General features: G+C 40.2%; 1 protein-coding gene across 1 annotated transcript; it reads right to left on the bottom strand.

Moving 5' to 3' along the window:
• Positions 1–771: 771 nt before the first annotated feature.
• LOC120728848 (proline-, glutamic acid- and leucine-rich protein 1-like) lies at positions 772–21,764 on the bottom strand. The gene is made up of 7 exons (XM_040024069.1): positions 21,629–21,764; positions 21,291–21,490; positions 12,762–12,806; positions 12,404–12,442; positions 11,607–11,721; positions 9,681–9,842; positions 772–6,777 (listed from the first exon to the last, which is right to left on the bottom strand). The coding sequence occupies exons 2-7, from the start codon at positions 21,399–21,401 to the stop codon at positions 5,660–5,662; spliced, it is 1,590 nt and encodes a 529-aa protein (XP_039880003.1). The 5' UTR covers positions 21,402–21,490; positions 21,629–21,764; the 3' UTR covers positions 772–5,659.
• Between the last annotated feature and the right edge of the window lie 819 nt (positions 21,765–22,583).

Below are 22,583 nucleotides of genomic sequence, written 5' to 3'. Positions count from 1 at the left end.
CTGACGACCCGTTCAGGGTATATCCTGCCTTTGATCCTATGACAGGTCGAATAGGCTCTCTTTCTTCCTTAAAGAAAAAAGGTTGAAATAATATGGTCAAGTTGACATGGTGGAATTCAAACTGAGCATTAGAATGAGGAAGAAATGTGATTTAAGTGTATTTTAATGTGGTATTATTGTTGGTGTCAGACAGCTGAGTATATCAGAAACTGCTAATCTGCTGGGATTTTCACATATAACCATCTCCAGGGTTTACAGAGAATGGTCTGAAAAAGAGAAAATGTCCAGTGAGAGGCAGTTCTTGCTGATTACAGTTGCTAGAGGAGAGTGGCCGGCTTTGAGCAGGTAGGAAAGAAAAAGGTAACTAAAACAACCACTCATTTCTGAATGCATAATACACCAAACCTCATTAAACCTTTGCCATAAAGAATTAAAGCAACTGTGAAGTTTGAAATAGGTCTAACTCAGTACTAGCAAGGTGTACCTAATAAAGTGGCTGATTAGAGTATAGATGATCACTTCTCAGCCTCTTACACTTTGTGCTGTGATCATCACTGTTGCATTGCCAGCAAGGCAAGGGCACAGATATCAAACTTCGGAAAAGTCAAAAACCTCTCAGAGTCAGAGCTGACTGCTGGATTTATTCTGAGTCATTCACGGCGACAGATACTCACGAGTAGGAGTTTAGTCAGGCGGCAGATCGGGTGTATTTCACAGCAGAATATGTGAGAACTACAGGCGCGTATAATGTGAAGCAGAAGTACACACATGTATTTGGTAGCACATTTATTTTGACACAAAATCCACAGTTTTCTGTTCAATAGAGTTAAGCAGACGTCTGCGTCCAATATCGCAGAATCTCAGTGATGATCAGTGAGATGGAAGAAATCTAAATACAACCCCACCTTCTAAAAAACAAAAAACAAAACAAAAAAAACCCCCCAAACAAACAAAGCAAAAAAACATGATGGTGTGCAACCAAACAGACACAACAAACGTGAGAACATCTCACTCAGTATGCATCGGAAATCTCTGAATCTGCTTTACACCAAGATACAAAATCAACTTGATATCCATGATGACACGAAAAAGTTTTGGCTTTTTTTTTTTAAATCGACAGTTATTATGTTAACATTATACTCAACATTATCCTCACAATAAGCGACAGTGATTTTTAACAAGAAAACGGCACGGTTACTCTCTCACACATACGTACGACACGCTGAAGAGCCGCAGGTAGAGAATTGCACAAAGATACCTTCAAAGTACACCACATGTTGTAGTAATATTAATCGGAACTATTCCATGTACAGTCACATATACATACTGCTATATATGCTGCTGTCTCGTAGCTGCAGGAGTAGAAGGAGACAGTCTTGAGTTATCCTGAATCAAAAGGATTGGATGTTTTGTTTTTTGTTTTCTGGCAAAATGGTTCAACGGCTGTACCAATGTGAGGTTTGGTTTTTTTTTGTATTTTTATTCAATTCTTTAACTTTTGGCATTACAAAATAAAATCAGTACAAATATATAGTAGATACTATCTTCAGAAGGAGAGAACAGTCCTTTACAGTCAAAACTCGAGCGAGGTAACAGTCTTATATCAGGCCTTGGCCAAAGAGTGGTAACAAAGGTAAAATCTGGGGCTTTTTCTCCACACAAATTGGCTTCTGACAAGGCGAGACAAATCAAACCGCTTCTATTTACACTGACGTCAAATGAAAGCAGGAGTCGGGATACAATAAACCCCAGTGTGTGACTCCTATGTTTCACCATCTTGTTCAGGTTCAGTCATAGAAATTAAACATCCATCCATCCATCCGCTTTCCACCAGCTCATCTGGGGCTGGATCAAAAGGGAATCCCAAACCTCCCTCTCCCCAGCCACCTCCTTCAGCTCATTCGGGGAAAGCACCGAGGCATTCCCAGGCAGTGCTGAGGGACGTAGTGTCTCTGGTGTGGCCTGGGCCTACCCCGGGGCCTCTTTCCACGGGGGCATGCCCAGAAAATCTCACCCAGGAGGCATTCTAATCGGATGCCTGAACCACCTCAGCTAGTATCCGATAGATCCACACGCTAACTTTGTGTTTTTGTTAATAGCTTCTATGCCGGTAGTGCAGTGGTTGAACCTGTTGCCTCACAGCAAGAAGGTCTTGGGTTCAAATCCATGAAGTGTTTCTGGGAGTCTGCATGTTTTCCCTGTTCTTTCTGGCTTACTCTCAGACTCCAAGCATTGTAAATTGCCCATTCATATGAATATGAGACTGGCAACGTGTCCAGAGTGTACCCCACCTCTGCTCTATGGCAGCTGGCAAAGGCTCCAGCTAAGCCTCCATGACCCTGAACTGGATAAGCGGAAGAAAGTGGATGGATACTTTCTAAACTAATATCAAGAGGACGCCATGTAAAAATGGTATTTTTTGGCCTCTTTTCTAAGTGTAAAATTTAAAACAGAATGATGCCCCTTAAGACAATTATCCTAATTAAAATCTACAATAAAATGTAAAAAACTAAGCACTCACTAACCAAAGCGTCAGTGACATTACAGCTCATTTGCTTCATGATCCATCACAGTTCAAAGGTTGTTGTAATGTGTGAAGTACAGAAAGAAAGCTGTGCGGCTCTTTTGCACAAATGAATGATAATTAAAGTCGAGGGAGAAGTCAAGGAGGCTCACAAACAGTCGTATCCAGGATTATCTAGCCTTGCTTCACTAAAGACAGACTAATACTCCAGGAGGAGAAGCGATTCTTGTAAAAATGACTTGTACAGCCTTGACCTTGAGCACAGTGTGGGTGAAGACACATCAGGTGATCACTGTGTTTCATTAAAATCTGACCAGTACTCTGGGAGGAGTACGGATTCTTGTGAATTGCGGTGGGACAAACGGACGACGGATGCCTCGCCATGGCGTAAGCGCACTGAACCTTCAGTCAGATGAGCTTAAAAAAAAATCAATACAAAACACTAAAGTTTAAGGTCAGTAACATGCAAGACACACACTGGGGCTTTAAAATACAACCCGATAATATAAGTTTGCACTTACGCCAAAGGCATTTTTTTTAAAAACTGCTGTGTTTGTACAATCGAGGGCCTTTGCCCAGCACAGCTAGCATATGAGTCATAAAGAGGTAAATGTCATTTCAGTTCATCTCATTTCCTGTCAGCCAGCATAAACCAGAATAAGGAAAAAAAGTGTGAATACTATTGCTAAATACTATTTTTGCAAGTCTCACATGTAATATGAGCATTTTAAAAAGAGACTGCTAAGTACTCTTAGAAAATATTTTCGCCATTTGATTTACAGCTATTCCTAATCCACACACACACACACACACACACACACACACACACACACACACACACACACACACACACACACACACACACACACACACACACACACACACACACACGCACACGCTCAGATTAGCTGGGAAACTACGGATTCCTAACAGAAAAATACTTTTTCAACTAGGCACCACTGATCAACGACACACGTTACCTAAAACTAATGAAAATGAGAAGAAATGCAAGGCTCCAAAAAGGCTTTTTTGCCAGTATGTCCAGAGGATGAACCATCTTTGTCAGGCCATCAGCGAGTCACTGCAGAGGTGCTTTGAAGATGATCATCAAGAGATCATCAGAAAGCAAACTGCCACTCAAACTTCCATGCAAACTCACATCTGAATGTTCAAAAGAGCAAATGTGACTTGTTCTTTTTTAGGAGTGAACTGTGCTAAATTAGATTTCTCTCCACACTAAGAGTTAAAAGCTTTGCCCTTAGGCATTAAACAACTAGGGACACGAAAAAAGTGGCCTCCAGTCAGCGAACTACTGAGACCCTTGTCTCATAATAACAACCACGGCAAGACAAACATGTACAAATTGTGTTGTGAGACGCTCTCCGTTTATTTTTGAGCACATTGTTGTACTGACAGATAACTACGAGAGAGAACGTATGTGCTATCCCCCGCCAGGTGAGCATGGCAGGCTAATGTAATCCTTGGCCTTGCTCTGGATGTCAACTAGTCATCAACCAGGAGGCATTTAGAGAAAAACAGTCTGACTCTGCGAAATCCCGTTTTGCCACAGCAGTATTTAAAATAAAGGAGATTCTGTTCTGTGACTTCAGATGCTTCCATCGTACATTTACACCTTTGATATTTAACAAGCATCACTCGACACAAACAGTCATCACGATGGGCACGTCTTTCCAAAGTGACTTCTCGAAGCACACGCCTACAGACTGGATTGCCACGCTGGCATAACTCTGTTATTTTTTTTCTTTTTGTTAAAAACAAACAAACAAAAAAAGCTTTCAGTCGAGCATCATGCTATAAAAAATCCTCAAAAAACAGCTTTGAGTGCGTTTTTTTGTTGCAATGCATAACCTTTTACATTCATTATCAGTTTAGGCTTAAAGTGTGCGCCTAGTAAAAAACTCAACACGAGGATTCAGAGTGATATTGCCTTGCAAAAGGCAGGAGCACATTAAAACTGCACTGAACCCAAAGACAAACAGCTGGCTAAGTATACAGTATACTGATGTAACAGTCTGAAACTATAATGTATAACTACAATATCATAGTAAAGCTTTGCCACCTGCACATTTAATTAAAGTTTGTACCCGCCCCCCTTTTTAAAAAAATCTTTAAGAAGGAGGCAACATAAGACACAAGGTATAAAACACTGACCCACTGAATCAATCAATCTATGATAAGGGAAGTGGGCTCCAATAAAAAAAGAAAAGGTCTTTCAATGTTTAAATGCCTAAAAAGATGACCAATATTTTATGTTAAAATGTGTGGATTTGACAAAAGTCAGAATATTTTATATCCACAGGCTGGCAGCCGGTGATACGAGCTCCATTTCAGAGCTAAAAATGCTGCTTCGATGCTTCGTACAGAGAAACACTGAAAAACATTTTATCATAGTGGCTCTAGCAAAAAAAGGATGCAGAAAGGGGAATTATTTTTAGGATTTTGAGCCATTTGCATTTTAAGAAAAGAACACCTCGTACTCCACAACAAACCCAAATCATCTCTTATAAATCACGAGAACTTTGAGGTCTGGGGATCCCAAAATAAAATACAGAGACCCCCTCCTAAAAATGTTACTCATCCGATCTGATGGCTTGCAGACATTTCTGTAAGCTCTCCAAGACTTTTCTTCAGTGATCACATTTTTCACTTCTTCATCGACAGGCGGATGACAAATTAAAGGAAAACCCAGAAGCTGTTGGTATAGTTCACTCGTCTTAACGTAGTAGTCTTCCAGGGTTGTCCCCGTCCACAGGGCGGTCCATCAGAGGTCACTGGGTGGTTGGATGAGTATGAAAATCATGTCAATAATTTTGCTAATGCCTTTGCAGTCACCTGATCTCAGCTCAGTTATACACTAATGGAAGATTTTGGAGACTTTCTACAACCATCATCCAAATGGCCCTTTTTTTTAAAGAAAAAAAAGGACAAAAACAATAGTGTGCCATCCCTTCAGCAGATTTACAGAGATTTGTAGAACCAACACTAAGATGCAGTGAATCTGTTCTGATAGCTCAAATCTTCCCTAAGACCGATCGCTTTCTTTTTTTCCTTTAATTCGTCACTCATCCGGTTACAAATGCTATCCCACTTTTCCTTCCTTCCATGGCTGTTTACTTACAGGGACTCCACAGTGATGATAGCCTCGTTTCTGTTAATGATGACGCTAGAAGGCGAAGAGACATGGCCGCGCTGTTCCGCGCATTCGTCCAGCACGGGCGACTGTGCGGCGACCTTCTTTTGCTGGGAACAGTCCACGCCGTCCTGCAGCACCTTCTCCCCTTCCTTCACGACATCTTTCCCTCCCTTATCGAAGCGCCCCTTCTTTGGTTCCTCATCCTCTTGTTGCCCTCTTTTCACGTGGCAGCGGCACACCTCAATACCCGAGTCACCCGTCAGCCGTCGATGCCGGAAATGGTCCTCCTCATCCTCGTCTTCGTCGTCGTCCTCTTCTTCTTCTTCTTTTTCCCTTTTTTGCTCCTCCTTGCCGCCGCAGTGCACAGAGACAGCCACGTTTGATAAGAGGAGAGCCTGCTTAGGAGCTGAGTGCAGGGGCCTGGTTTTTGGATCATGAGGTGACGTCTCTTTTTTCGCTCTCTGAAGAGCCATGGCTCCGAGTGGGTCCGATGGAACGAGAGGGTGGACTTGACCAGCGGGAATGGAAGATAGCAGCGAGAGGGGAGAGAGCGGAAGGCGAGAGGAGTGTGAAGGACGGGAGTGCAAAGTGAGAGCAAGCGGATGAGATGGAGGCGAGACTCCTTCACTGCCGTTAGAGGAACATCTCTGCACCGGAATGACATCCGGAGTGACCGCAGGTATAACATCAGGTGGAACCTGCGAGGGTGGCGATGGCATCAGCGTGAAGGGGACCCCGACCCTTGGCACCACGGCCAGATCTCCTCCTGCTTCACTGGGCGTGGACATGTGGCTGCTGTCGTACGTCTCATCCGTCACCTGGACAGAGAAGGAGGTGCTGGATGGGGAGGTGAGGGAGCAAGACTCACAGGAGCAGCTCGTGTAGTTATCAGAGCTCTGTGAGGAGGTCAGACCGCTGGGGCCGGGGCCCAAGTAGGGAGGGCAGGGGTGACGGTGGTGGTGATGATGGGGGTAAGAGGAGCTAGGACCTGCTGCGGCACCTCCCTGCAGTGCAAAGATGGAGCTGTAAGGAGGGGGAGGGGTGCTGGGCTGCGCAACAACCTCCTCGTAAGAGGGCAACTTGAAGGAAGCCAGAAAACCTGTGACGAAAGAAACACACTTTTAGGCTTCAGCTCCGGGTACGCAGACTAGTGTTACATGTCAGTTAGCTTTCTCATGGGGTTATGCCTCATTGGTGTGGTGTGGCAAGCTCATTTGTAGTCGAAGCTTACTCCTCCCACATGCCAGGGCGGAGAGGGAGCTTCACGGTAAGATGGGTATGAGTGTGAACCTGCTGGCGTCACGCTCCTTTGGTTTTGTGTTATTTTTAGAATCTGTGAATTTTTCCTTCCCAATTTCTGTCTGAAGGTGTTTCTGCTATTCTAGCATGTGATGTCTATATTTTTCAAGTTTTGGGTTTGAATTCTTTACTATTCTATAGAGTGATCTCTGGCTTTACTTTATTCTTGTTCTCCTGAAGTCTTTTAGTTTTTGTGTTTTAGGTTTAGGTTCTTGTCTCTGTTGTAAGTCGTTTTCTTTTGGGTTACAGTGGTCCCTCGTTTATTGCGGGAGTTACGTTCTAAAAATAACCCACGATAGGTGAAATCCACGAAGTAGCTAACTTTATTTTTTACATTATAGATGTTTTAAGGCTGTAAAACCCCTCACTATAGGGCTGTGCGATATGACCAAAATCTCATATCCCGATATAAGAATTCTATCGTCCCGATAACGATATAAATCACAAAAATGTAACATTTTCTGTAAATTCTGTGAATCTCGGGCAGCTCGACTTGTGGGAAGTGTTTCCAGCTGCGCGTCATGTAGCTGGAGTCAAGTGTTTTAACCGATGCATGAAACTATACATTTTTAGACATAAGTTGTAACGGCCGCCGTTTTCTTTGTGAGTATTTATTACACGGCGCACTGCGGGGAAAAGCCTGTTCTAACTTTTGAGTCTAAGGTTTATTTTTTAGCACCTGGCGGCTCTTTTTTAATTCTCATCTGTAAATAATCTTCTCTTTCACGTGATTCAGTTTATTTTGAAAAGTCTCAACAGGATCTTGAGCTTTATTGTGAAAGGTTTATGTGGAATATAAACAAGCGGACACGCGATGCTGTTACCGTCGTTGTTGCTAACCACAACGCATAAAAACAGGCGCTTGTCAGTCAGTAGTGTGGTTATATTAAATATAAGAGAAAGAGAAAACTTTAAGAAATTAATATAGCCACTACAGTGACCATCAAAACGATGAAAAAATATTGCCGTAAACAGTTTATTTTGCGACACCACGAAACAAATGATAGCGTAAAATGAAACGATAGACGTTTTTATATCGTCATCCGATATATATCGTTATATTGAACAGCCCTACCTCACTACACACTTTATACACTTTTCTTAGACAGACATGAACATTTTCACACTTTTCTCTCTTGTTTAAACACTCTCAAAGCTCAAACCTTTGTAGAAAAATAAGTCCAGTATTACAGAATGAAACCAAAGGCACCCACAGTTGCCTTTGACGGAGCAAAACGTTTCGTTAGCATTGTTGTTTGTTGGGAAGAAAACTTACAAACATACAGTACAGCACTTCAGAGTCAAACTGCTAGCGATTGAAGATTTATGTAAATATGACAAGCTGAACGCATTCTGTACTGTACAGAGACATGGCACGGAGGAGACTGATTGACAATGGTCTACAGCCAATCGGGACGCAGAACACAATGCGCTGTAAAAAAAAGGAAAAAAAAAAGCATGCAAAATTGCACACAAAAAAATCTGTGAAACAGCAAGGCCGCGAAAGGTGAACCGTGTTATAGCACCACTGTATTTCTATTTTCCTTCCATAGTTAGTCACATCAAGACTCAAGAAACAACTTTTTTCCTATTACTTTCAGCAGTGCTTGTTCTCCTGCCGTCTTTCACTTCCCTAATTAACTCACAGTTTATAAATAGTTCAGTCTTCCTTATTGTCTGCTGTACCTCATGTTTCCCTTGAAAGTTTTCTAGCTCCTGTGTTTCATTTCTGTTGCTACATCAGTTATCAAAGTTTTGTATTTTCTAATACATGTCCATCAAAGCCTCCTCAGGCAAGCTGCAATAACATCTTTTAACAGATACTAAAACTCAGGATGTTTGCTCTCCATTTTTATTTTGTTTTAGTTCACAAAATTGGTTAATTTTTTTCCTTCCAAAAGTCTAGTTTTTATTTTTATTGTAGTTAACTAAAACTAGCTGTGCAAAAACATTTTAGTTAAGTATGAAACCTTGTGCTACATCTGGTGTTTGTTTACCACTTCTGGAATAGTTGGACGTATATGACGCAGCATGTGAAAGACCATCCAAAATGATAACCTTTAACTTTGTTTCCTAAAATGTCAAAACTTCTAGATTAACGTAATTTTTAACTGTGTCCATTCTTTGCGTGATCACGGTTTAATAACAATGCAAATAGGTTTCACTAGGTTTACAAGAAGCTGTCAATCGATCACAGTCCACACAGTTTTTCACCACAGGCAAAAGACGGAAAGCATCACTAATGGAGTAAATCTGCGGTAGACTTGAGAGATGTTTGCCGATAATAGAATTTAGATAACAAACATGTCCTCAAATGCATCTTTGCTCTGAGTTCTGTCTCTGCCTTTGGCTGGCTTTTGCGCTGCATCACACACTGGTGAGTTGCAAACAGACTGATGTGCACACCAAAAGCTTCTATATGAAGATTTTTACTCGCTGTTACATTAAAAGCATGAGCCTCTTTCCTCAATTAAAAACTCCACAAAACAGTTCATTTAACAAAACACGCTTACATGTACTGCTTTATTACTTCCATATGATGCCTGTTAACAGACGTATTTTGAAGTATCTAAATGTAGGCATATTTCTATTTCCTCAGAAAAAGTGGTGCAAGGAAATCATAACGCATGCAAAGTCTGTGGAACTGATTAATTTAGTATTCAAAAGCTACAGCATGTGCGATTTAAAATGAAGCAAACATACTGAGGTCCAGCATTGATGTAGGGTAGTTGCAAGCGCCATTGTAAGCGATCAGATTGATTTCTCTTTGCCTCTGCTGCTGTTGAATTCTCAGCTTGGCCCGGCGGTGGCGGTAAGCACAGAAACAGCTGAAGAGGATCAGCACCGTCCACAAGAGCCAGAACCCTGTAGAAAACAGGAAATGAGTGGCCATCGAGATAAAGAAAACAAACAAACAAAGAAAACGTAACCTTCAGGTCTGTTAGCTGAATTTCATCTCAGATTTACTCTGCTTTCACACAAGTTTTGCTTTTTATCAAAGGACTCATTGAGCTTTCAGGTGCATCAGGTAACCAACAGCCCAGCGCACACACTATTCAAATTTTCTGTTTGTGCAAGCGAGCCAATCCTAAAACAGCTGTCTTAAAGACGGGGGAAGGACACATAAAAGCACCGCACCAAGGCACATTTCAATAAGGAGAGATAAGGAAGAACTGAACATGATTTATGGAGGAATGTGACTAGACTCTGACGACCCATCACGGCAGCGGGGAATCCCAGCGGCGATAGGATTTAGGACAGGAACACCCAGGGTGGTTGCGAAGGTGAAGACTGAGGGTTGGGAAAGTGGTAGCAACGTAAAGACCAGAAAGCAGCCGAACCCCCAAGACGACAGATGATAGATTACAGATCTTCCTTACTGAATGTAAACATTAAGGATTATTTTAAACTGAACCATGTAAGAACTAGAAACACTCCAAGAGCGCAAACCTCCACCAAGAAAGGAAGATGTGTAACATCAAAGTGAGGTCAGAGGTCAAATATGACATAAAATCTGGATGCAAACTATAATGTGATATTTTGAATCTGAACATAACAGTATCATCTCCTACAGGTTGCCAATATTAACAAAATTTAAATTTTTGAAATTTGACCTTGTTTGAATTTAAAGGAGAGGTCAGCGGTCCAAAGTAACATAATATTTAAAATCTCCATATATCGTTCCCTATATGTCCATATGCTGTCAATAAAAACACTTTGGCCTTCAGATCAATCTACTGAATTTAACCTCCTAAGACCCGAACTCTTTCATGGCATGCATTTTTAAATTCTCTTTGCCATTTGGACTGATTGGGACCTGATTAATGTAAAAACAAAGAATTACCAGATTTTTTTTTTTTTACCTGATTTTTGTTTCTGAGAGAAATGAGATCCACATATGAGGATATTTGCTTTAAATTTCGATAGAACAGAGGTAGTATAATGTCCTCGTAAGTGGAAATCAGGCCCTTGTAGAGCAAAATTTTGTATTTTGGTCTAGACAACCCAAAATGTGATGTCCACATATGTGGACGCCAGGTCCTAGGAGGTTAAAGTAGAGGTCAAATGTGACAATGTGGTATTTCCTATATTTTTGCAGTACACATCTAATTTGTAAGCATCATAGTTTCTAGGTTAGAATGTTTTTTGTCAGTTTTCGACCATTAAATCATTAAGTTTACATTGAAAGTCTTAGTAGTGTTTTAATGGGTCTATTAAAAGAAACCAGAGATTTCTTCTGGTTCTTCCTGTTAAAAGGGAGTTTTTCCTTTGAACTGTCACCAAGTGCTTGGTCATCTGGGGTTGTCTGAGTGTTTATTATTATTATTATTATTATTATTATTACTATTATTATTATTATTATTATTATTATTATTATTATAGGGTCATGTTGTTGTGATTTGGTGTTACATAAATAAAGCTGAATTGAATGTAAGCCAAATTTTAATGGATTGTTAACATGACCCCACTCTTAGTAGATTATGAGACCAGGACTTTAGAGCTGCAGGTAAGCATAATAGGACACCTTGAATGTTTCCCAGCAGGTCTGAGTAATGAACGATAAACAGCCATTAAATCAGAACCCTTTCCTCAGTAGCACAGCAGAGAAGAAGCGGTCAGTTGACTCACACCAGAGTTCATAGTAGTAGGTGCAGCAGCCCGTCTCCCCGCAGCAATGTCCCGTTTCACACAGGTAACCTGGACTGTTGTTCACTCCAGGACAGTACTTTGGATGCCTCGCCATCTAATAGATAAAACACCACATCGCAATGTAACCACAGTGGAAATATTGTAGGAAGGTCTAAACTGGAGCCCAGTGCTAATCGCTGCACCGCCAAGATGCCCAAAATCCAAAATCCACTGTGGAAACTCTGATCAGAAAAAAAAAAAAGAAAAAAAAAAAAAGCAGCCTCACTGACAAAATAGTAAAATTACAGTAAATCTATTTAGCTTGCCTGTATAGATAACACATCTGGTATTCCTATGCTCTATCAATTTCTTCCCCCACTCCAATTACAAAGCAACATTTGCTTAATTTGTAGATGATGTCCCCTCTCTCTCTTTCTCTCTTTTTACGTCTATTTTGGTTTTGGTGTTCACAGATGGATCATGAAGTTAACCATTTATTAGTTGTGTCTTTCTGTTGTTTGTTAATGAAGCACACAGTAAGTCTAACCAAACTTTAAACTACTGATACACACAGACTTTTATGTGTACCTGAAACCCTAGAAATAAAAAATAGTTATCAAAAGCATCATCAGGTGAAAATTATTATTTTATATTTCATATTAAATCTCTGATACTTTTCTGTTAACAATGAAATAAACAGTTATTGCATCTGTAATCTTACTTTTTATATGAGTGCATATTTAATGGCAGCTGCGGGTAAAAAAGTATTTTAAAAAATGTTTTAAAAAGCCTCCCACCTTATTGATTGTGCTCATTTCGATCTGTTTCACAGGCACCTATAGTGAGAAAGGGAAGAAACTAAAGCAAGTGAAAACCCAAACATTAAAAATGTGCACATCATAAAAAGCCAGCAAACTTCAAAGCTTTTACATTATAACAACCTCAATGAGCTCAGACGCTTGAGCAAAGCCATAAACCATACTAATAAAGCACTGAGGAGAGGTTGCTAAATCTGTCATGTGCATAGTTACCACACAAGACCCAAGTGCTAACAAATAATTATGCATTACTATAGCAACCACTGAGGAAAAGGCTCTGAGGCCTTTTTACCCGTGTGGACAATATTTAGTTGTGGTTAAAGGTTGAACTCCCTACCGTAGCTTCTTCGGTTACATCCAGACCTTGCAGGGACATAGTCATCTAGTAAAAGGCAGAGAGAGAAAACAGTTAAAATGGAGCTTAAAAAAAAAGTAAAGGGAAAACAAAAGATATGATGTGTTGTTATTACAGTAATTCAAGCATATAAAATTGGCCACTAAAGACCCATTTTCCAGTATTAAGCCGGTGGCTACTACTGACTTTTCAAGAAGAAAGAAGGGAAGGTCGTTCATACAACCGTTCCTGTGCGCTCCCTGTTTCAAATACATGCCTGTAACTACCAATTATTTTCATTACTCATTAATCTGTTAGTTAACTGTTAGAGTCATAAAACATCAGAAAAGTACCCCACGTCTATTCTCAAAGCTCAGCTTCACTCATATTTTGATTGTTTGACTTAAAATTCCCTGCAAGGATGTACAGAGACAAAATTACAGGAAAAAAAATGTGCCACTGCCCCAAAACCATAACAGTGTGATACTATATGTACACTTATGCTTCTGTAAATGTCACGCAGACCTGCTGAGAGTCAAAGGACAAAACGCCTGTGTGTGTGCTTGCGTGCATGCGTGTGTGTATCAGTGTGTGTTCTGGATGTGAGGCTACTGTAGAAACAATGTGGTGGCACAGCTGAGGCTTTGTTGCACACCAAAAACTCCAGCCTGGTAAACGAGACCCGTTTTGTTAACAAATATCTGCTGGTTATGTGTTTAGCATAAGAAACAGTGCTGATCACAGTCTGCATACTTTGTGTGTGTACAATGCACACATGTCTGTGCAACTATTCTGAGTACGAGAATCACCTCTGCTCTCTATTCATGTCAGTGACCTAAACGTTCATGAATAATCCAACTCCACATGCTTCTCTGACAGTGAAGCGTATTTAGCCAAGAGACACTTATGTTTACTGTTATTTAGTATAATATGTGGCACACAACTCTGCAGTACTGTATAGTATCCACTTGTAACACCTGATGCATCCACAGGGCAATTAACATTGCATCACAAAACATTATGTGACATTAGTGGAAGAGTATCAACCTGACAAGGGCAGACAGGCTCCAAATAAGTACCTGGCATTATAGCAGACACAGGAAAGGATACATAACTCACATTTTTCTCATCAGAAACTGGTGCGGTTGTAGACAGAAATATGTGTATAAGATTACAACCGCTTTCCTCGAGATGCTTTTATAGAAAACTGCTTTTCAATTCAATTTTATTTATATAACACCAAATCACAACAGCGGGAAAAACGTTGTTTCAGGAAGAAACCTGAAACAACGTTTCTTCCTGGGGGTGACGGGAGGGATACAGGAGAAAAGACACACTGTGGAAAAGAGCCAGAGATTATTAATAACTAATGATTAATCCAAAGTAAATGTAGAGTGCTGTATAAACAGTGTGAGTAGGTGAAAAAAGATAGGTGGAAAAGAAACAGTTCAGATGGGAATCTTATGGGAAGCCCTCCAGCAGCCTAGGCTCGTTGCAGCATAACTAAAGGAGGATTCAGGGTCACCCGATCCAGCCCTAACTATATACTTTATCAAACTGGGAAGTTTTAAGCCTAATCTTAAAATTAAAGAGGGTGTCCGTCTCCTGAATCCAAACTGGGAGCTAGTTCCACAGAAGAGAAGCCTGAAGGCTGAAGGCTCTGCCTCCCATTATACTTTTAAATATGCTAGGAACTACAAGTAAGCCTGCAGTCAAGAGGGAGCCACTGAAGAGAAACTAATATGCTTCCTTTTTCTAGTCTCTGTCAGTAGACTTGCTGTAGTATTTTGGATAAACCAAAGGCTTTTCAGGGTGGCACGGTGGTTAGCACTGTTGCCGCACAGCAAGAAGGTCCTGAGTTCAACTCCACCATCAGGCCGGGGTCTTTCTGTGTGGAGTTTGCATGCTCTCCCCATGTTTGCGTGGGTTCCCTCCAGGTACTCTGGCTTCCTGCCACAGTCCAAAGACATGCAGTTCGTGGGGATAGGTTAATTGATTAATCCAAATTGCCCAGCGTGAATGGTTGTCTGTCTCTGTGTGTTAGCCCTGCGACAGACTGGCGACCTGTCCAGGGTGAACCCCACGTCTCACCCTATGACAGCTGGGATAGGCTCCCGCGACCCTGAAAAGGATAAGCGGAAGGGAATGGATGGATGAAGGCTTTTCAGTGAGTTAAGGGCAACCTGATAATAACAATGCATTACAATAGTCCAGCCTAGAAGTATTAAATGCATGATCTAGTGTAGAGCTGGGTGATAGAACGATAACGATATGTATTGCGAAATTAACTTTTCTATCGAGGAAAAGTTAAACTATTGTGATAGGCCTCATCTCTCTTGTCCTCTTTAAAAAAAAAAAAAGAACAACAGCCAATCCAAATTAAGTACCGCAGAGCCGAACCAATCACAGCCACAGCGTCACGTCACGTGACTTGTTACGTACAGCACAAGTGCCAAGCCGCACATGTGTATTTGTTTGGGAAGCAGCCAGCCGCCATGCCGCCCGGGTAATGGAGGAAATGAGTGTGCCGACTAGAGAAAAATCAACCGAGAGCGTGACCGAAGGTTACCGAAGAGAAAACAGACGATGGTTCCAACGCCGGAGAAATTGTCGAACGGAAGGGCCATAGAAGTTCCATAGTGTGAAGATATTTCGACTATTTCAAGTCTGACAAAAAACAGAGTAGCGCGCACTATAAATGTGCCGAAAGCAAGTCTGGAAATACAATAAAGCGGTGCATGCTCAATCTCTGACTGGAAGCGCTAATTCGTCATTCGGCTTTTGTCAGACTAAAGTAACTGTTAAAACTGTTTGAAAAGCTCAGCTATACAACAAGGAGAGATTGAGAATTTCCTTTTAGTTCTCAGTTTATTTGATATTGACAAAAGTTAGTCAATTTTGTCTGTTCTTCTGTAAAACAAACTAAGATTTATTTTTAGAATTAATATTTTGTTTCTAAGTGGAATTGACAATTTAGTAGTCTGTTTTGTTTGTTCTATTTTGAAACTTAAACGCTTTAGCGGCTGCCTTTTGTGTAGTTTGCAATATTTGCCTTTATTTATCTGAAAAAGTCTCATGTTCCTTAAGTACATCTACCCTGTTGAACTTATTATGGGAAATAAATATTTAAATCAAAACAAGCTGCTGATTATTTCACATTTTACTTGTGAGCAACGTCACATTTAAATCTTACAAATATAGTTATTTGGCTTATATCGTGATAGATATCGTATATCGCCTGAAATGAAAAAAACATATCGTGATATGAAAAAAATCTTATATTGCCCAGCTCTAATCTAGTGTTTCAGTGTCACTCTGAGACAGGATGTTTCTCATTTTAGAGATGTTGTGGAAATGCAAGAAAGCAGTCCTACATATTTGTTTTCCTGGTGAAGAATATTCCTTAGTTTTGGAATCAGGTATGCATCTGGTTAGACAACATCCACTACAACACATAACACAATCAACTAACACTAAACTAAGTGCATATCCTTTCATCGTTGTATTTTACTCAGTTGTAATAGTTTTTTGTATTCTCTTTTATCCTAGTAATTATTATTTATCTAGTAATGTATTTATTCATTCTGTACAGTTGGTACGATTTATCTTATTGTTTCTAATTTTGCCTCATCTTTGCACTGTCCACTCCGCTGTTGACAAACAAATTCCCCGCTGATTAAAGGTTTCTTATCTTATCTATCTTATCTTAGACACCATGTTTCTAAGATTGTACCAAGTACAATGACTGACTTTAGAAGCAGGAAATTAGGGCCTCATTGTCTTTGATACAGTATTTGTCATTTGTCATCTAGCTTCATGGATAGATAAAGCTGGATGTCATCTGCATAACAGTGAAAGTATATGCTATGCCCTCGAATGATACTGCCTAAAGGAAGCATGCATAATGTAAACAGAATTGGACCTTGCACAGAACCAAGTGGAACTCCATAATTAACCTTAGTGTGTGAAGATGACTCCCCATTTCCATGAACAAATCAAAGTCTATTAGATAGATACAAAATGTTAAAATTTCCATAAAAGCACTTCCTGGAAGCTAATCTTGATGTACCAACCAGGCAAGACTTTTTCCCTCCAAATATCAATATCAGTTCCATTTTTGATTTCAGTTTTATCTATCCAGCACCAGTTTACAGTAACAGTTGTCTCAGGGTGCTGTATATTATAAATTAAAGCCCCTATATTGTTAGTAAGAGAACCCTAATCCTCACACAATCCATTGTAAGCAAGCATTTGGTGACAGTGGGAAAGAAGAACTGCTGTTTTAACAGGATGAAATCTCCAGCAGAAGCAGCCTCAATGAGGGGCAGCCATCTACCACGTGGATATAAGAGGAAGTACTAAGGAAAATGAAGGGAAGTATAGGGGAACCACAAATGATAAACAAGGCAATAAACAAAAAGGGCAGCAGATAATAGTTTCTGACATGCAGTAGTTGGATATGTTGTTTGTCCCTTCTCTTTCAGCTCTCTTTTATAATTTAGGCTTACGCCTTTGGAGGTTAACTAGAAGATTGGATGTGGTAATGAGATGACCCTCAACAAACTGGGAGCTGAAGGCTCTGCCTCCCATTCTGCTTTTAGAAACTCAAGGAATCAAAAGTAAGCCTACAGCTTGAGAACAAAGTACTCTCTTAGGATAATATGACACTATGGCGTTTTAAAGATATAATAAGGCCTAACAGGATTTTGTTTTTTAAAAGAAAGATTTTAAAACGAATTCTGGACAAATACAGTAGAGATTCTTCTGTAAACTGATAAATATTGGGTTATGTTACCTACCGTTGCAAATACCAGTGTCAATTGTAACAACCTCTGGGGACTTGGCCTATACTGATGGAAAACATAAAGAGTCAAGACAGGAAATGTTCTGTCATAAATACCATCAGGTTGAGTTCCTATGTGCTTCCTGAGAGGTAAGCCCACCACACGGCACAGGATATGCATACAAGTGTGATGAGAAGTCATTCAGGCTTCCTCAGATACCGCAGACTAACCACAAATGATTTCCACCCAAGGGTCCTGACAAGTCTCCATAACTTTTCTTACAAAAAACCCCAAAAGAATAGTAAAAAACAAACAAATAAACAAAAAAAACCCCAAAATTATGTGCAAATGGCATCATTTTACTTTCAAAGCTTTTCTTAGCAAAGTCAACCAGTTCCCCAATGTTTAAAATGTAAACAGACCAAGTTCCTCGAGCAGGAAGAACACTGAGGAGGCTCAAGTGTTATACACAAATATTTACTGCAACAAGGCCAACCAAGGAGAACAGAGTGCAACAAAACAGGTCAACATGTGAAACCACCGTCCAATACGACAACAGGACACATTTATGCAAACACAACTCATTCATGTATACTGCACAGTTTTTCCCTCTCTGAAATAGGGCAGGTAAAGTGCTGTGAAAAGTATTTGCACCTTTCCTGATTTCTTTTTTTCCCCTCCATATTTATTACACTTACATGTTTGAGATGTTTTTAAATCATGATTTGTCCAAACCTACCTGGCACTATGTGAAAAAGTAATTGCCCCCCTTGTTAAATCATGAATGAACCACATTGACCATATGAGTTCAGTTTTACTTGCCACACTCTGGCCTGATTAATGGTGGACCTGTTGAATCAAGAAATCACTTAAACAGAGCCTGGAAAGGGTACAAAGCCAGTTATAAAGCTTTTGGAGTCCACAGAGTCACAGTGAGACCTATTATTCACAAATACAGAAAAACGATTATTTGTCTGCAGACAGACGCTGAGTCGCTACACTCCTGCATGTATGCTCAGTAGGCACCACTGAGTGTCTCTGGTAAATGACCTCTGAGAGACCCCTCCTCAGAGTGACCTCTTGTGACCCTGCCTAAGGAAATAATTATCAGCAACTGGAAGCCCAAAATAACCATTGTGTAAAACACTCTAGTATTCAGACCTTTCTCTAGCACATTCCACTTCAGAGCCTTAAAATGCTCCACACCTTATATTTTCTCATGATCAAGCTGAATTTTAGTTAAAAAGTCAATGCAACAGCATCAGCAAAGCTTCTTTATTTTACCCTCAAAAAGTCATATTCATTCACTTTCATTTCCCTTATTTATCCATGCCTCAGCAGTTTGAGAGTCACTGCAATGCTACAGTAAATAATTACTGACACTGTCAACCATCACAAATACAAACAACCTAAATGGAGCCCTATTTAGCAACCGAACAGAGACACCCAATTAATCTGCCTGTGAAATAAACCACACAGAGTAACAACAGCAATCAACAATTAATCAGAAGACTAGCAAACAAAACAACGTTACGACCTGCCTGCGAGAAACTCAACGGCTGGTAGAGAGGGAGCAACTTATCCATATCATGGAACCGCAATGTGTGGGAAAAGCAACAATGCCCTTTAAAATCATATCCAGCCAGAGGTCAAAGACACACTTTTATGTTTCCATGAAGTTGCAAGACACTCAACTCAAGACACTCACACACTCAACGGCATAGCAGGTACTTTCCCTCGTTTCCCTAAGGGTCACTGCAACGGATGGATTTTTTTAATCTTAACAACATCAACAGTTTGCATATTACGATGAGTAATTGACTATAAATAAATAAAAGCAGTTCTTGTGAGTCTTTTTATTAAAGTAAGATCACGCTATGTAAAAGTTTAATTGTAAAAAAAAAAAAAAAAGTTGGGATGTTGAGTAAAACTTAAATAAAGATAGAATCAATGATTGCAAATCTCATAAAATTGCACTGCAAGCAGGCCAGTTCAGCACCTGAACTCTTTGATTTGGAAGCCATGCTATGTCATAGATGCAGTTTAGCGTTGTCTTGTTGAAATATGGAAGGCCTTCTCTGAAAAAGGCATCTTCTGGATGGTAGCACATGTTGCTCCACCATTAATGCTAAACTCTTCCAGCACTGATCGAGTCTTTCCAGATGTGAAAACTGCCACGTCGACAGGTGCATGCCATCAGCGATGCTGACCTTTGAACTGAGCACTGATAACAAGCTGGATGCGCCTTTTCATCTTTAGTCCGGAAGACGTGGTGTCCTTGTTTTCCAAAAATAAGTCTAAAACGTTAATTTCCCTGACCACAGAAAAGCTTTTTTTTTTTTTTTAAATACACCACAGTCAAAGAGCTTTGGTCCAGAGAAAGATGGACTTTCTGGATCATGTTCCCGTCTAGCTTTGTTTTTGCTTGATAGAGTTTTAACGTGCCTTTGTGCATGCATGGCATGGTGAATTGTGTTCACCATGATTTCTGGAAGTGTTCATGAGCCCCTGCTGTGATTTCCATGACAGAATCATTCCTGTTTTTAAATGCAGATCCACTTGAGGGCTGGAAGATCGTGAGCTTTTTGGCCTTGTTCACTGCACACAGAGATTTCTCCAGATTTTCACAGTCTTGATATTATGGATTGTATATGATGAGATATTCAAAGTCTTTCCAATTTTACATTGAAGAACATTATTCTGAAACAGTTCTGGAACTTGTAGACAGCTTTCTGCATACTGGTGAACCTCTCCCTGCCTCCCTAAGATGCTCTTTTTATACCCTGATGTTACTGATCCGTTTCCATTTAACCAAATTATTTGGAAAATTTTCTTTCAGCTTTCTTTTTTAGCACCACATACTTTTCCAGCTTTTTGCTACCCACATTTCTGCTTTGAAATGTGCTGCTGCCTTAAATTCAATTCAGCTAAATTTTTTCATGATAAAGTAAAATGTCTCAGTTTAAACATCTGATGTGTTTTATATGTTCGACTGCAAATAAAATATAGGATTATGAGATCTGCATTTTACACAGTCTCCCAATTCATTTAGAACTGGAGTTGTATTCACTGAATACTTTCAGACAACACACTCAAAGCAGAGAACAACACAGTCATTGGACAAACCACTTCCCCAGTTCAGTAGAATAATGTTCTTCTTCTTAACAGCCAAGATTCACAAGGTGTCTTGCATTAAAAAGCTCTTGTTTGTCCATTTGCAGGTTTTTAAGCCACATTGCTAAACAAGGAATTTTTACTTGTCCACAAGTCTTGAAAACTACAATCTAAAACTGAAATACGGCAAATCATAACCAAAAATTCATTAATTTAGTGTCTCTAAGTTTAAATTAATATAAACCGAGAATCTTTGCTTTATCTTAAAGGATTTGCAAACCAATCCTGTTATGTCTAAGATATTCGTTGTACACGACCACGTCTACAAGTCAAACTTACAGATATTTTGCATTGGCCACAGACTTACAGACAGCCTTCCCAATGTTAAAAATAATTAAATATAAAATAAAACAGAGACCTAAGCTGACTGACTGCAGTGGTGCACAAATACACGTGCTGTCTCGTGTATGTCACAGATGTAATGACCAAAATGTGACGAAATAAAAATAATAATAATATGCCGAGGTCACTGCTGTTTGTCAACAACCCCACAGGCCGAGGGAAGCATGTTGCTCTGCAGAACAGCTGCTGACAGCTGCGTGCGCATCAAAGGTAAAGCTGTGCAGTGCATTACCTCCATAGTCTGCAGCCCGTGGCAGAAAGTCAGCGTTTTCTCTGGATCCATGGCTAAACCCTCATCACCACTGTCCCATTCCACAGACAAGACAGCATCCCCATCCGCCATTCCCCCCAAACGGGCTGATGCCCCTCCCCGTCTCCGCTGCACGCTCCGGTGTACCGGGGCCGCTCTCTCGGTGTATTTTACGGCTGGACCTGCGCAAATTCACAACACAGACGGCTCAGTCGGCTCCTGTTGTTTGCTGTAGTAGAAGGAAGATGTTTCACTCGTAGAGACGGACGGAGCCGAGCATGATGTCATGCTTTTTCCCCCCCAGCCACCACAGTACTTACACGGGAGCGCTGTATGCTTTGATTGGCCGGAGCTCCCAGCAACAGCCTCAGAGAGGCTGCTTTCACGGTCCACACGGTGTTGCTCTATTAAACACAAATATAACCACAACGAAATAAATAGTGGCAAAAATATAAGAGCTTTGCCCAGGTATGCTTTTTTGCTGAGGCAAAATAAATGTCTGAATCTACTTAGTTTATATAAATATTAACAAATTAGTATTGAAATTATGAAAATAATTTTCTTAAGAGCTCAACTTTTGTAAAACTTTTGCAGCACACCTACCTGTATCAGATGCGAGTTAAGTTTTCAGTTCTATTTGACATTATTTAATAATATAACTTCCAAATAAACTGCATGCATCGCAACATCTCGGAACGTTTATTTACAATGAAACTGCTTCGATACTGTAATTATTAGCAGCAAAAAGCTGTGCCGGCCTCCTTAGGCTAAATTGCTTGTTAAGTCCCAGCCAATCAGAATGCCCCCTGTTGCCACGAGGAGGCTGCTGGCGTGCAGCACGAGCGGAAACGACCGCTGCTGAAGGACAGTGACATTGATTGATAGATCGATTTATTTATTAATTTTAATGTATTTTTTTTTTTCAGGTATGCGCGCGCGCAGGCAACCACGTAAAGTAAGTAAATTTAAAAATTGTTGTGCTTTATGTTGTTGTTCGTTTATGCTGTGTTTGTTACAGGGGCGTAACAAGTCAGTTTTAGGCCCCGAAGCAGATATCTGTGTACAGCTTTAGCCTTAAAGTGGAGCAGCATGGAAACTGTACACGCAATAGATAGAAGAAGAATGAACATGGAAAGCTTGAAATTAGCTGAATACAAAAGGCCAGAACAATTGGAAAAAATTGCAATTTTTCCAGTAAAGTTCAACAATTGAATCAAATATTTTTGAACTTTACTTTCTTTGAAGCGCTGAAAGGATCAATACTGAATTTGTTAT

Source organism: Simochromis diagramma, unplaced genomic scaffold, assembly GCF_900408965.1.
Source record: "Simochromis diagramma unplaced genomic scaffold, fSimDia1.1 OVJJ01000302.1, whole genome shotgun sequence".
NCBI lineage: Eukaryota > Metazoa > Chordata > Actinopteri > Cichliformes > Cichlidae > Simochromis > Simochromis diagramma.
Note: the sequence above shows the minus strand (reverse complement) of the source record. Positions and strands in the feature narration are given on the sequence as shown.

Excerpts from the sequence above, each read along its gene's own strand:
- LOC120728848 (XM_040024069.1), bottom strand. The coding sequence starts at position 21,401 with ATGGCGGATGGGGATGCTGTCTTGTCTGTGGAATGGGACAGTGGTGAT. Across the intron at positions 12,807-21,290 it reads ACGGGCTGCAGACTATGGAG|ATGACTATGTCCCTGCAAGG; the intron begins GTAATGCACTGC and ends GCCTTTTACTAG. Across the intron at positions 9,843-11,606 it reads CTACTACTATGAACTCTGGT|GGTTCTGGCTCTTGTGGACG; the intron begins GTGAGTCAACTG and ends TGTTTTCTACAG.